Raw genomic sequence first — 12,991 nt, forward strand, 5'->3', positions numbered from 1 at the left:
AGATGGAAAATTCGAAAATGCAATACAGAGAGGATTGAAAAAATGCACTTAAAAACCATGAGACAGGTGGAGAAAAGGTGAGGAATAACACAAGGTTATATGGGAGGTAGAATGCTGAATACAGATATATATATATCACGTTATTGCACAGCGAAAAAATCGAACGTCATATGGTCGGCACCATATGTTCAAATTTTTCGATGTGCAAGTGTGTCAATGGAGATCTCCATTATAGCTCAGAATGGGAAGATTTCCCTTTTCTGCACTGTAGTGCGATCTCAGAGTTGGTATATTTAAGTAGCAGGGGGGTGTGGGGGTACAGGGGGGCTAGCCCCCCTGCTTAAGATGTTCGGGAGTTAATTTTTTTTTTTTGGTTTCTTATTACATTTTCAACATTTACGAGTTTGATCATATGGTGACAACCATATGATATTTGAACGTATAAATGTTCAATAGCGTAATACAGACACACTGAATACACCTAAAAGGAAAAATAAACATCGTCTTCTGTCATCCAACAAATATGATATAATGTAAAGACTTCTACAACAGCTACATATCTATTGTTTGAACTTCACAGTGGTGAAGTGGTTCAACAGCAGCCAGGGTAAGCACTCTTTCAGAGTCAAAATTGGTAGCTTTCTCCTCTCTTACTCTACTCCCTCTAAACCCATGTGAAACAAATGTAACCAGAAAGATCAGAATGCCAGACTCCATAAAACTTACTTTAGACAACAGCTATTGCTGTTAAACCTGTTCAGCATTTTGTTCAGTAATTACAGACACTGTACTGCAGACAACAAGTGAACAACATGCTCCCAATTCAAATGCCTGGCAACGTGGTTTGTCTCCACCTTTTCACTTTCTGTACAAGGACAGAAAAGATACTTGCTATGGTACAATTTGTTACTTGATATTGGTCACAGAGCACCTAGCATACTCATCAAATAACCCACAACTGCTTTCAATAATGGAATGATAATCCCCACCCTGGAATATGTGCTACCTATCGGTCACTGCAGCATAGTCAGCAGCTAAATGCCAAACCTACAGATGAAATGTAGTCTCCAAAACAGAAAGGTTACTATATTTTGTCCAGGAAAGGTATCCATGCTGTGAATAACACACAAGATTATACTGCTAGACTGCATGTTGTATTTTTACTGCTACACGATGGTTGCTGTCTCTCCATGTCTAGAATACTCAAACCGAGAAGATGTACTAAGACTTAAAACTCGTCCTCCTCAATTTCATTGTCAAATCTATACATCCCTCATACTCCCTGGGATGCACCACTGAAGCCTCTCCTACCCTTGAGCTAAAGGTTTGGAATAGGTTACTTCTTAGCAGTAGAAAACAGGCAACCCTGACAAAATTCCTGATAGTTTAAAACTCACTCATTAATTGATGATGGATTTAAATGTAGTAAAGTCACAAGAAAATTAGGAATGAAAGTGATTAATGATTGTCACTAATAAATCAGTTGGTTAAGTAATTGAATTCAGTGCAGCTTCTGTAAAGTTTGCAACAATCCATATGTTTCTACCATGTGTTAGGTTCTAATCCTCACCATGGTATAAGTGAACTGTTGTTCTTTTAAAACTGCAACATATTTTTCACTATTTTAATTTACTACCTATTGTTACTGAATGAAGGATATAACTAAAAATAATCCCTGTGATTTAGTACGAGTAAGTAAATAAAAAAAAAAAAAACTTAAAGTCTGGATTATCTACCCCTGCAAGGCTACTGTTTCAGAATGCTTCTGCTAACTTACATTTTTTTTTACATCTTTATTAAATTTACACATATGATAAAGGCAATCGCACATTTACATAAATAAAAAACATACAAAATATCACTTTAGTGGCAGTTTACATCATAGACACCATTGAAACAACTGTAGTTGCAAACATTATACACCACTTATAAAACCATCCAGTCATTGTCAACTAAGCATTACATAGCTCATTCAAATCCTGCCTCTTAAACCTCGTTCCTGTTCTATGTATATTGTTCCCACATTTCCCACTTTTTCCTATGTAATTTGCTCCTTACCTTTTGTAAAGATCCCAATTCCAGTTGGTTTATCTCTGTCACTCTATTCACTACTTCTAGTAAAGTTAGTCTAAACTCTGATTTCCATTTTTTTGTAATTGCTTTTTATGGCAGCCACCCATAATTAGACTTAGCAAGGCTTTACTATGTCTAGGCAATTCCGATTCTGTAGCATAACTCAAAAAAATATCTCTCCAGTCAGTCCAATCTGCTCACCCAGCATCTCTGACAGAGCGGTCTACAGGGAATCACAAAAGTGTGCCAGCTCATCACACTTCCAAAAAATATGTTCCCAGCTATCGCTTTCTTGCCCATCACCCCTCCAACATTTGCTATCCACCTGAGAAAAAATTCTTTGGAGTCTACTTGGGGTATAAAAATACTTATGTAAACACCTCCAGGCAAAGATCCTAAATCTTCAGGACTTTGTTGCATATTTGGGAGATATACATATATCCCACCATTGTATGTTTGTGAATTGCTTATCCAATCTCTCTTCTTAATCCTTTCTAAGCTTCTCTGATTGATTCTTATAATTATCATACAGTATTTTCTATACTTTACTAATTATACTTTTTTTAATGGCAGCTTCTGTTCTAGATTCTATTAAAATCTCCACCAGTGCTGGTCTTTCATTTAGGAGCCCCCTATTTCTTTCTCTTTGCCTATATGTTTTTATTCATTTCATAACTAGGTAAACCTACCAGTCACAAATCTCTCTGCAGGGGAAGCGCAACAGCACTTCTGGCTAAGTAACTTGCTCAGAATCATACTACAGGCAAATAATAACTGAATGAATCATTACCTAAATTACATGTTGAAACTCCTTAACAGCTCTTAACCTTATTCCTCTGTAGCAAGCTTTCTGATCTAACTATAAACTCAAATATTTCACCTCTGGATCTTTCAAAATGTTGCCATCAATCTGCTAGGTTGTAAGCTAAATGCTGCCAGTAATCTGCTAGGTTGTAAACTGAAAAATGAACTGCAAAACTGTTCCACAATCCTTGCACCAAATATAATAACTTTAGTTTACAATGCATATAGTATAAAGCCACACAAAGTTAATATATTTTTGTTGGAAACCTGATTACTTATTAACAGCAACTTCAGATACATTTATTCCTGAATATCTTAAAAGACAGGGCTATTCAAAAACACAAGGGGATACATTTAATACATAACTTTCAAAGATGATTACCAAATGAATCTCACAGAAATAACCTGGTGCTACTGAGGTATCTGATGTCTGACATTTTACTACTTGTATCCTATCCTCTCATTTAGACTACTGTGAATCTAAGACAGAACATTTGATTCCAAAGGCATCAAAAACCAAGACGCAATTACTAGTCAAATATAAAGCTCTCATTGCTACTACAGGCAAGTATGGGGCCAGTGGTTTCTTCAATGGGATGTCATTTTGAAAGTACATTCCCAAACTGTACTGCCATGGGTACTATCGTATGGACCTCTGATTGGATACATATCCAGTTATGATTAAACATCTATTACAGCTTAAGAGGATAACTTAATAGGGCTATGGATGCAGTACCTCTGAGGTATAAAGTGTGACAGCTGCTTTGCTCTATAAGAGGGCAACATTTTGTCCCTGATGAAGCTGTTGATTGGACAGGTGATAAGGTTGCAACAATGCAAGCCTCAATACAACAATGGAGGTAGTAAGCTGTTTATTTTTAAAGATAAAATGTGATAATGCTTACATTTCTGTGTAATTGCTAATGAAGACAGATGTGCACTGAAAGATTAGGTTTTACTGCAGATAAAATAAAGCACCCCCTATTAATAGACATAATTAGAACCAGCAGCAAACAAAATACTCATGTGCAAACTGCAATGCACAGCTCAGAGAAACTCAAGACATCCATTTTTTACAGCTTGTGTTGGAGTACCGAGGAAACAAAGTCATCTACAAAGGCAGTGCATGGGTCTTGACCTCATGAGAAAGGTATGATTTGATTTATTTTCTAAAAACATCTATAAGAAAGTTTAAGTTGCACCATGGGCTTACATATATCAATTGAAAATAAAACAAACCACAATAACAGTTTCTAGAGTTCCTGCCATGTAGTTAGTACACACGTTTTTATCAATGTTCATATTTTCTAGTATTACAAAAATTGCTCAATTGCTGTCTAGTATTACTCTGTGTGTATTGTTCCTTCCCTTTTCAAAATATATTGGATACATTTCTTTTAACTCCTTTAAAACATTCAAATCTCCCTTTATGTTCATTATATATTCTAATTTTCATTTTCTAGCAATTTATTTTTTGGCAACCAACAGCAATAAACTTAGTAAGGCCTTACTATGTCTAGGCAATTGGATCCTATATGCCGTCTTAAAAGAAACATTATCTTTGTTATAACTGGTTCATTTCCCATTTCCATCAAAGTACTCTGTAGGGAATTTTTAATATCTGCCAATTCATTTCATTTCCCCCAAAACATTCTCAATTACCTCTCTAATTCATCGCAACTCTAGCATTTTCTGTCTACCCTTGGGAAAAATACTCTAAAGTATGTTCAGGGTATAAAACTGCCTATGCAAAAGCATCCATTCAAAAATCCTAAACCATATACATGTTGTTGTATACTTAGGCACTTTATAAATATCATTTCATTATTTTTTTTTGTAAATTGCCTTTCCATTCTGTTTTCCAAATCATTTCTAACCTCTTCTGATTGGTCTTTATACTTTTCATGCAATATTTTATGCACCCTACTAAATATCCTATTTTTAACGTAAGCTTCTATTCTAAAAATAAAACGCTATTAGAGCTGGTCTTTCTCTTAGCAGTCATCTGTCCCTTTCTCTTTGACTATATTCTGTTATCAGTCCCTGATAGGGAAGGTAGACTTTAACTTGCAGTCCAAACTTCTGCTTAGCCTCATCCCACTCTGCTACCTTTCCATACTGAGTTATTTGCTCACAACACCAGGGTTCCTTTGCTAATTTTATCCAGTAAAGTCCAATCCCCTTCCTGCCTGTTTCTATACCCCTTCATGTAGGTATTTTATTAGTAAAATCTCCTTCCTCCAATCCTGCACTGTTTTAGTTCCAATACTTTCTGCTATTTTATGAATATATTATTTGGCACGGTTATTGTTATTCTCCCTAAAAAAACTTGCATTTCAAATTCTAGTCTGTCTTTATCTCTCGCCTCCCCATTTCGTCATCATCCTTTCCTACTTTGATTTATAACCTTCTGTTTGAATTGTGTATATCAGCCTTAACTGAATAGCTCTAAAATACCCCTACAAATCAGGTGACCTTAAACCACCTTCTTCTATCAGAAGAACCAGCTCATCATACTTCTGCATCACAAATAAATCCCTTTAACTCTTTATAATTATGGTCCACAACTTCTCCACTGGTTGCAAAAAAATATGGCTGACCTACATATAAAACTAAAGGGATTGAAACATTTTCACTGCTTGTATGTTACTATCCATGTCCATAATTCCACTTTCTCAATTGTTGTATTATATTTAGTTTAGTTTCTTCCCTCATATCATTAGCTGATATAACGGAATCCTTTTTAATTCATACTCCTAGAAACTTTATCTTACCATGGCCCCATATGTATTGATATTGCTGACCCAGTTCACCCACAGGTAAACAGTTTACTGCTACAGCCTTTGTTTTATCTTCATTTATTTTATATCCTGAAAAGACTTAAAACTGTCTCAGAATGTTCCACTAAAATATCCTTTTCTGAAATTATCAATTACAGAATAATATAATATTCAAATAAAGTTAACTTTTCTTGATTGCTATATCAGTTATATCCTTGAATTTGTGAATCCCTTATCTTATTTGTCAATGGCTATAAATATAAAGCAAAAAAAAAGACGGGAAAGAGGGTACCTCCGCCTGGTTCCTCTGTTCAAACACAGCTTATCAGAGAGAACCCCTCACACCGTAATTCTCATCTCTGATCCTTCATACATTCTCCTTATTAACCTTATAATTCCATCAGGGAATGCAAATGTTACCAATGACCTACTCATAAAATCACATCTGACTCTGCCTAATGCTTTCTCTGCATCAAGCTCCACAAAAAAATAGCAGTATTTTCTTACACTATACTTCCCTCTAGGTCATCACTGTTCTATTAATGTTGTGAAATCTTTGCCTCCCATTCTCAAAAATCACAGTGATCTATATTTATCAACTTTGGTAACACTTTTGCCATTGCCTTAGCTAGTATAGGCATAAATACTTTATAATCATCGTTTAAAATTGAAATGGGTCTACATGAATCTGGATCGAAAGGGTTTTTACCCTCTTTGGATAATACAGTCACCAATGAATTTCTTTAAAGATGCTGATACCCCCCCCCCACCCCACCCACACACACACACACACACACACTGTCATTTTAAAACATTATTAAACAAAAACTTCCAGTTTTCCCCCCAACTTACAAATTTTCACAGAAAAATTGATTAATTTCACATTTCCATTTTTATCTCATGCCTTCCTGTCTTAGCTATTTACTGTTGAACCTCATCTTCTATTAACACTGGCATAATTAAGTCTTCAATAAATATTTCCATTTGTACCTTTTCTTAACTTCACCATTTCTCTACCTCATAAAATTGTCATCAAAATTCAGACATATTTCTAATGCTTCTATAGGATCTCTGCTTATTTTTCTTGTCTTAGGCTCTGTAAGTCTGGCTGCAACTCTTTCTATTTTCTGTTTCCTAAGTCATTGTGCCAGATGTCTTTGCACTCTGGAAAGATAGTTGATTAACACCAGTCCTCTAAACTCATGCATATTGCCTAAATTCTCCCTTATTTTCCCTTTAGTACTCTGTAGTGGCTCCTATTCCTGTGCTTTGAGATTCTCCTTCTTCTGCAATGCTTTGAAATTTGTCGGCCCTCTAAATAATTCCTCTTTCATTGTTCCCATATATCTCTCTATCTTATTCCTACCATTTTAAACTAAATTTTAATTTTATTTTTCTCACTATCTATCCCCTATAACTTAAGTTCTATATTCCATTATAACTCTCAGATCATGTCCACTACTCATTCCTTAAATTATTTGCATTTTAAGAGAGAAGTAGAAAAGTGCTGGTGCCTCACATATGCATCATCATCATACTTTTTATTGTTTTTTTTTGTTGACATAATTATTGGATGGGTCTCAAAGCTTTCAATTAATTACACATGTTCTTGTGAAATATAGTTTCTATCTACTCTAGTCCAGTTAATGTATCTTGGGGAATAATGTGTTAATATTGCTTGAGTTCCTGATACTGAATTCACACTCTCCACGTCAAATAATCTCACATACTTTTCAGAAATCTGCCCTGTTTTGTTATATTTTCCCTTCTAGGTCCCCTGACACAGACTCACTGCTGCAAATAAGGTCCTACTTATTACCAATAAATAATATTTGATGCTAAATGTTTATAATTTCTCCCCAAATTATTCTAAGCCCTATAATAGTAGTTTTTTGGGACAGGTATCCAAGCCAGTATAATCCTCCTCCCTTGGTAATAACCTCTTATTACCACAAATATACTATTATCTTTTTCTCTTCTTTGATTAATGTTGGAGCCCCTCTTACAATCAATATAATTAGTCCCTTTTTGTTTGTTCATTTCTACTCAAATATGTCTTCTGTAACATTACTATTGTCACCATTCATGCCTTAATTTGATTCAGTATTTTTACCTGTTTCTGTAAAACCATTTTCATTCCATTGCAGTAATGAGAAAGCAGCCATTCTGATAAAAACCTATTACTCCTGCATATCATAGATGGCAGTTCTTTTAAATATATGTTTCCAACTTGCAGCTTACACACACTAATGTCTGGCAGGAAGATCTTGTAAGCAGTTACTTGTTCTCATCTTAATTTGAGCCTCTATCACATTCTCCCAGACTTGCAGCTTCAACAAAAAAATTAAAGTAGCAAAATAATTAAATACATGTTCAAAGCCCAGAACTTGTTTTAACTCCCAACACACACAACTATATATACTTTCCAAAAAGGAAGTTTACTCCTCCAAATAGAGGTAGTTCCTCCTAATCAATATCCACAGGAATTATCTTTTCTAAACTTGAGGTTAACCATACTAAAGGACATTTTAGAGTTAGTCTATATTCCCACTTACACATATTTCTGTCTGTTCTTATTTCATGTTCGCTGTTCTCCAAGATGTGAAACAACTTGCATGATTTTAATAAATGTTTGCTTTAAATCATAAGAAAAAGTTTGCTCGCAACTCTTAAATAAAAGAACTGCTATGTGCAATGCATTATCGTACGAATACTGCTGAGAAGGCAGCTGTTTGCATAACTGTTTTTCCACAGTCCAAATCTTCATTTTTTTTCCACTGAACTGCTTGCCAAAATCATTTTAAAAGTTAAGTATACTGTATGTTTTACTATTTATTCATGACACACTGTTAAGACCACTCAAGGTTAATTATTTGCACCTACAGGTTCTTTGTCTTGAGCTAAAAGCAGATGTTAATAGGAAAAAAAGTTAGTTGTGCAAATTAAATAAAGAATCCCTGGAGATTTCACACAAAACACATTGTTCAGATCTTTCATGATCTGCCATGATTAATTGCTTGCACTTGCAGACTCCTTAAAACCAACAATAAACCAGTGCTAACAGAATAAAGCAGCTATTATGTTGACAAATGCAAAACAGAACTACAATTTTTCATGCCTTTCATAAATTTATCTTGCTTTTTAAGCCTTGTGCTTAAAAAACTCTTTTCTGCAGTTTACAATAAGGACATTAGTCTAGGCATTCATATTTATAAAGACAGGGTACATTATTATCTTAAAATGTTACATATAATATGATTAATGGACTTTTACATCCCTCAGCAGCCACGGACATGTCATTATATTAACTTTGACTTGCTGATTTCCAACATTTCCTATGTTGTTACAGTGTAAATCTTGCATATTTAATAACAAAGTCATTTCTTACTTTAATATCACAAACACATAGAGTAATCACTGAAAAAATCATTCAACTTCACATTTAAAACACATCTGACTGCATACTATACAGAACTGCCTTACATTCAAATTTACAATTTAAATCATAGATTTTTATACTAACAGCAATGACAAAACTGTTTCACTTAAAGTTACTTCTTCAGTCTCTTCAATGGCCATCTAAACAATAATCACATTAAAAAATGATTTATGCTTTACAGCTCTATCATCAGTTTAATATAGTCAACAAATTTCCAGTCTTTTTCAGTCACTTTTTCATGCAGAGCCATAGTTCACATGTTTAAACTACACTGAATGGGATTATGCTTTACAATTCTTCCACTTATTCACCAATTTCACATTGCTGTTTGTCTTCCAATCTCCCAACACCAGTCTCTGGCTCAAGTCCAAGGTACTTCTAATGCTTTCATTAAGTTACTGGGCTTTTTTCTATCCTTCAGACATCTTCCTTTAGAACACGGGAACATTTTTCACTGACAAAGTCTCTCTATAAGCTTTGTTATTTTCAGAAAATTGAACATCAGGGTTCTCCCACACACCAGCTTGCTGGATCACTTCTTGTTAGCTTAACTTTTACTTCTTCATTAGCCTGTTCTATATCCAAAACTGTCTTTGATCCTTTAGGAAAAAATATTAAGACCATTGGATACAGCAAACTGAATGTCACACCTTCCTTTTGACATCTCCCAATTGGTGGGATAAAATTGCTTCACTTCTGCCAAATAATCTTTTTTCACAAACTCTTTGATATCCCCAGTTTTTATTATTTATCTTTCTGCCACAGTTTTATCAGGAGCAGCTCTTTCTGCTGCTTGATTGCATCTTTAATGCAGATCTTGGCTGCTTTCTCATCTATAGATTTGGAGCATACACACAATGTGCCTTCTCGATTTAGAAATCCTACTGAGGGACAGCATTTGAGTTATTTGTAATTTGATAAACTTAATGCAGTCTACTCTTTAAAGTTTCTCTGTTATGGCAAAAAACAAATCTCATGATTCCTTGGTATGCTGTATCTTCTAACTGTACTATTTTTTTAAACTGCTCTTCTTGAGAAGTCTCGTGTTCAGCCAGTCTTTCCTTCATCTCATCCTTTGACTTCTGCAGGTTTACCAGATAATCTACATAGCTGTTTAAAGTCTCTTCTATTTTTTCCAGCCCTTTGTCACACAACTTTATAGGTGCCTTTGGTGTCGCATTTATTTTAAGTACCTCTAAATGCATTTGATTTATTTTTTTCTCCTAAACTACTGAAGGTCATCTATTGTACTAAAAATTGCTTTTCTGTTGAACAACTGAAAGATTCTTCTGAGCCAGAGCTGCTGCTTCTTCTTTTCTAGTTGATCTTTGCTTATATCCCCCCAAATTCTTCCTTTCTGGCTTTTTTAAAACAATTTCTTAGTTTTCATACTGAAAGACTGTAATCACCTTGCTATTCAGTGAGCAGACATCTTGGAAGCCCTGGCATTTGATACACTGTCTTCGAATGGGCAGGATATATGTATTTTGGGAGTTATTCTTTTCAAAACACTAACCCCTATACCTCTAACCAGAGAAAGGGTGATGATTTACATTTTTTTGTTTCATGGATGACACACTGCTATACCCATCTCTCTTAAATGCATACACACAAATATAAACATCTACAGATTTTAACTTATATTTATAAAAGTTATAATATATAAATATCTGTTAAGGTTGCTTGTAAAATAAATAAAATTGATTTGTCTTGTTCAGTGCTCTTCTTAAGAGGGAATACCCAAGCCTCTCAAATTAAGGAGTTAAAAGGTGATAAATACAAAATACCTATCACAATAGAAGGCCAAGTATCTACATATACATCAGAAACTACCATACTGCAACAGGATTGGCTTTGCAATGACAGCAGCTTGGGGCTCAGTGTCAGTCAGGGTTCCCAAGTTTTGGGCTGAGGTAGAGTGGGTCAGTGGAGTCCTCCCTCTAGCAGAAGTTTGTGATTTCTCTTGGTTTGGGAGTTTCTCTAGAGATTCTATAGCACTTCTGTGGGAAAGAATAATGTAGTAACACCTACAGGCATCCATAGTGTACTATACATATGGAATAATATGCACAGGCAAATAACGTAGAGGCTAACCAAATGTTGTTGGGAAGACCATAACTCTGCCTGTACTCTACCAATACACACACTTGCACACCACAATGGCACTCTGCTCCTAAAGGATCACACCCTCCAGAAAAGGAAAGAACCAATATAATAGGTCTAATACATCTGGGGATTCCTGAAGGCAATGGAAAAGGAACCCTACAGCATGTACATAACTGTTAAATTTTACCTTCACAAGAGTTTCTGTCAGTCTCAATTGGCTTATAACCACGTCTACAGGAGCAGATGAAGCCACCGCCTTCTGTGAGGTCTGTGCAGTTCTGTTCACATATATTTTCTGAGCAATTTCGTGCTGTTCCACTGTCTGCAGAAGAAGAAGAATAAAATACTTGAAAAAGCGAATGACTTTAACTATCTAAAAGCAAGCATTTCTTACTGTTGAATATATAGCTGCAATGGAACCATGCTAAAAAGTAACATTTGTATGTAGTGAGTCCATATTTTGTATGAGCCAAAGACCTGACATTACACAAAGAGCATTGCATACAAACTGCAAATCTACATTCATCAGATCTTATGTATCTATTGGCCTGAAATAAACTGCAACCAGGAGCTCTGGAACAGAATGAAACAAAAGCTCATAATTAATTTAGTAAAATTTTTAACACAATCAAGTCGAGAAAATCCAGACAGTTTGAACACACCTTACATAGGAGATTAATTAGCAACCAGTGCCATGCTTTTGACTAGAATCCACAAGGAAATCACAGAAGGCAAAGAGCAACAGCGATATGGAAGTGACCATTCAATGCAGAACAAAACAGAGAAAAATGTGATGGGTTGAAGCAAAAGCAGCATAAAACAGAAATCTTGTAACCTACAGTAAAGGCCCAATGCTCTGACTGAAGCATACAGGAACAAGTAAGTAATGCAGTGACTAGTAGCAGTAGTTGCATTAGTAGTAGATTACTAGGGGCAGCAGTAGTAGTGACAGTAATAATAGAATTAGTAGTAGTAATAGTAGTAGCAGTGTTAACAGAAATGGCAGTAAGTAGCATTAGCAGTATTAGTTGTAGTAGCAGCAGTAGTAACTGAACTAGATGTAAGTAGCAATAGTAGCAGTAGTACTAATGGTAACAGTAGCAGTAGTTGTGGTATTGTAGCAATAATATTAGTAGTACTAAGCACTGGTAGTAGATGCTATGTATGCTCAAATGTTAATCATATCATCTGTGGTTATAATGTGCATGTTCAGACACCTGCACATAATATAATACATCATGCCAAAAACTTGTCAAGATAGTAACACTGTCAGAGGAGCATCTGGATGGTTATTACTTGGCATTGACATAGCAACTCAAAAGTTCTGAGGCCACTGACCAGGTCATCAGAAGCTCAGTGAGATACTTCTGCAGTTAGTTCATTCATCATGGAAGCTACTACTCAACCAATAATTAACTGGAATGATGAGCATACCTTCGTGGGCTAACCTAACATTACAAAAAAGCTGCCTGGCCTACTGCTGCTGAAAGTGTGCAGCTGTCATATTAAATGTTGTTACAAAAGGCTTAAGTGTGATATGGCAATTTAATTTCTGTCGGCCTGTCACTATATAACAGAGGAGATTAAGGTTATGTCTTCCTAAAGAAAATCATTTTGTAGTCTGCACCAATCTAACTGTGATTCTAAGACAGTCTTTTACCCAGACCTGTACTCCAAGATAGACCTTGAAAAAAGAAATATGTTTCTAGTAGTTTTACCTGATTGATGAAAACAGTGAATGAATAAATCAATAAAACAACTGAGTTGTCCCATTCTGTGAGGCTTCTAC

The 12,991-nt window shown here is 35.2% G+C and overlaps 1 protein-coding gene across 1 annotated transcript in view; it reads right to left on the minus strand.

Annotated features, from left to right (window-relative positions):
- The window catches only part of LRP2 (LDL receptor related protein 2), a 1,335,386-nt gene that overhangs the window by 232,076 nt on the left and 1,090,319 nt on the right, over positions 1-12,991 (minus strand). The window contains exon 64 of the mRNA XM_044075346.1: positions 11,390-11,524. Within this exon, the coding sequence (XP_043931281.1) occupies positions 11,390-11,524 (135 nt within the window). The remainder of the gene's footprint in view (positions 1-11,389; positions 11,525-12,991) is intronic.

The sequence above is a fragment of the Protopterus annectens genome, chromosome 6.part1, assembly GCF_019279795.1.
Source record: "Protopterus annectens isolate FY-2018-M chromosome 6.part1, PAN1.0, whole genome shotgun sequence".
NCBI classification, from domain to species: Eukaryota; Metazoa; Chordata; order Ceratodontiformes; family Protopteridae; genus Protopterus; species Protopterus annectens.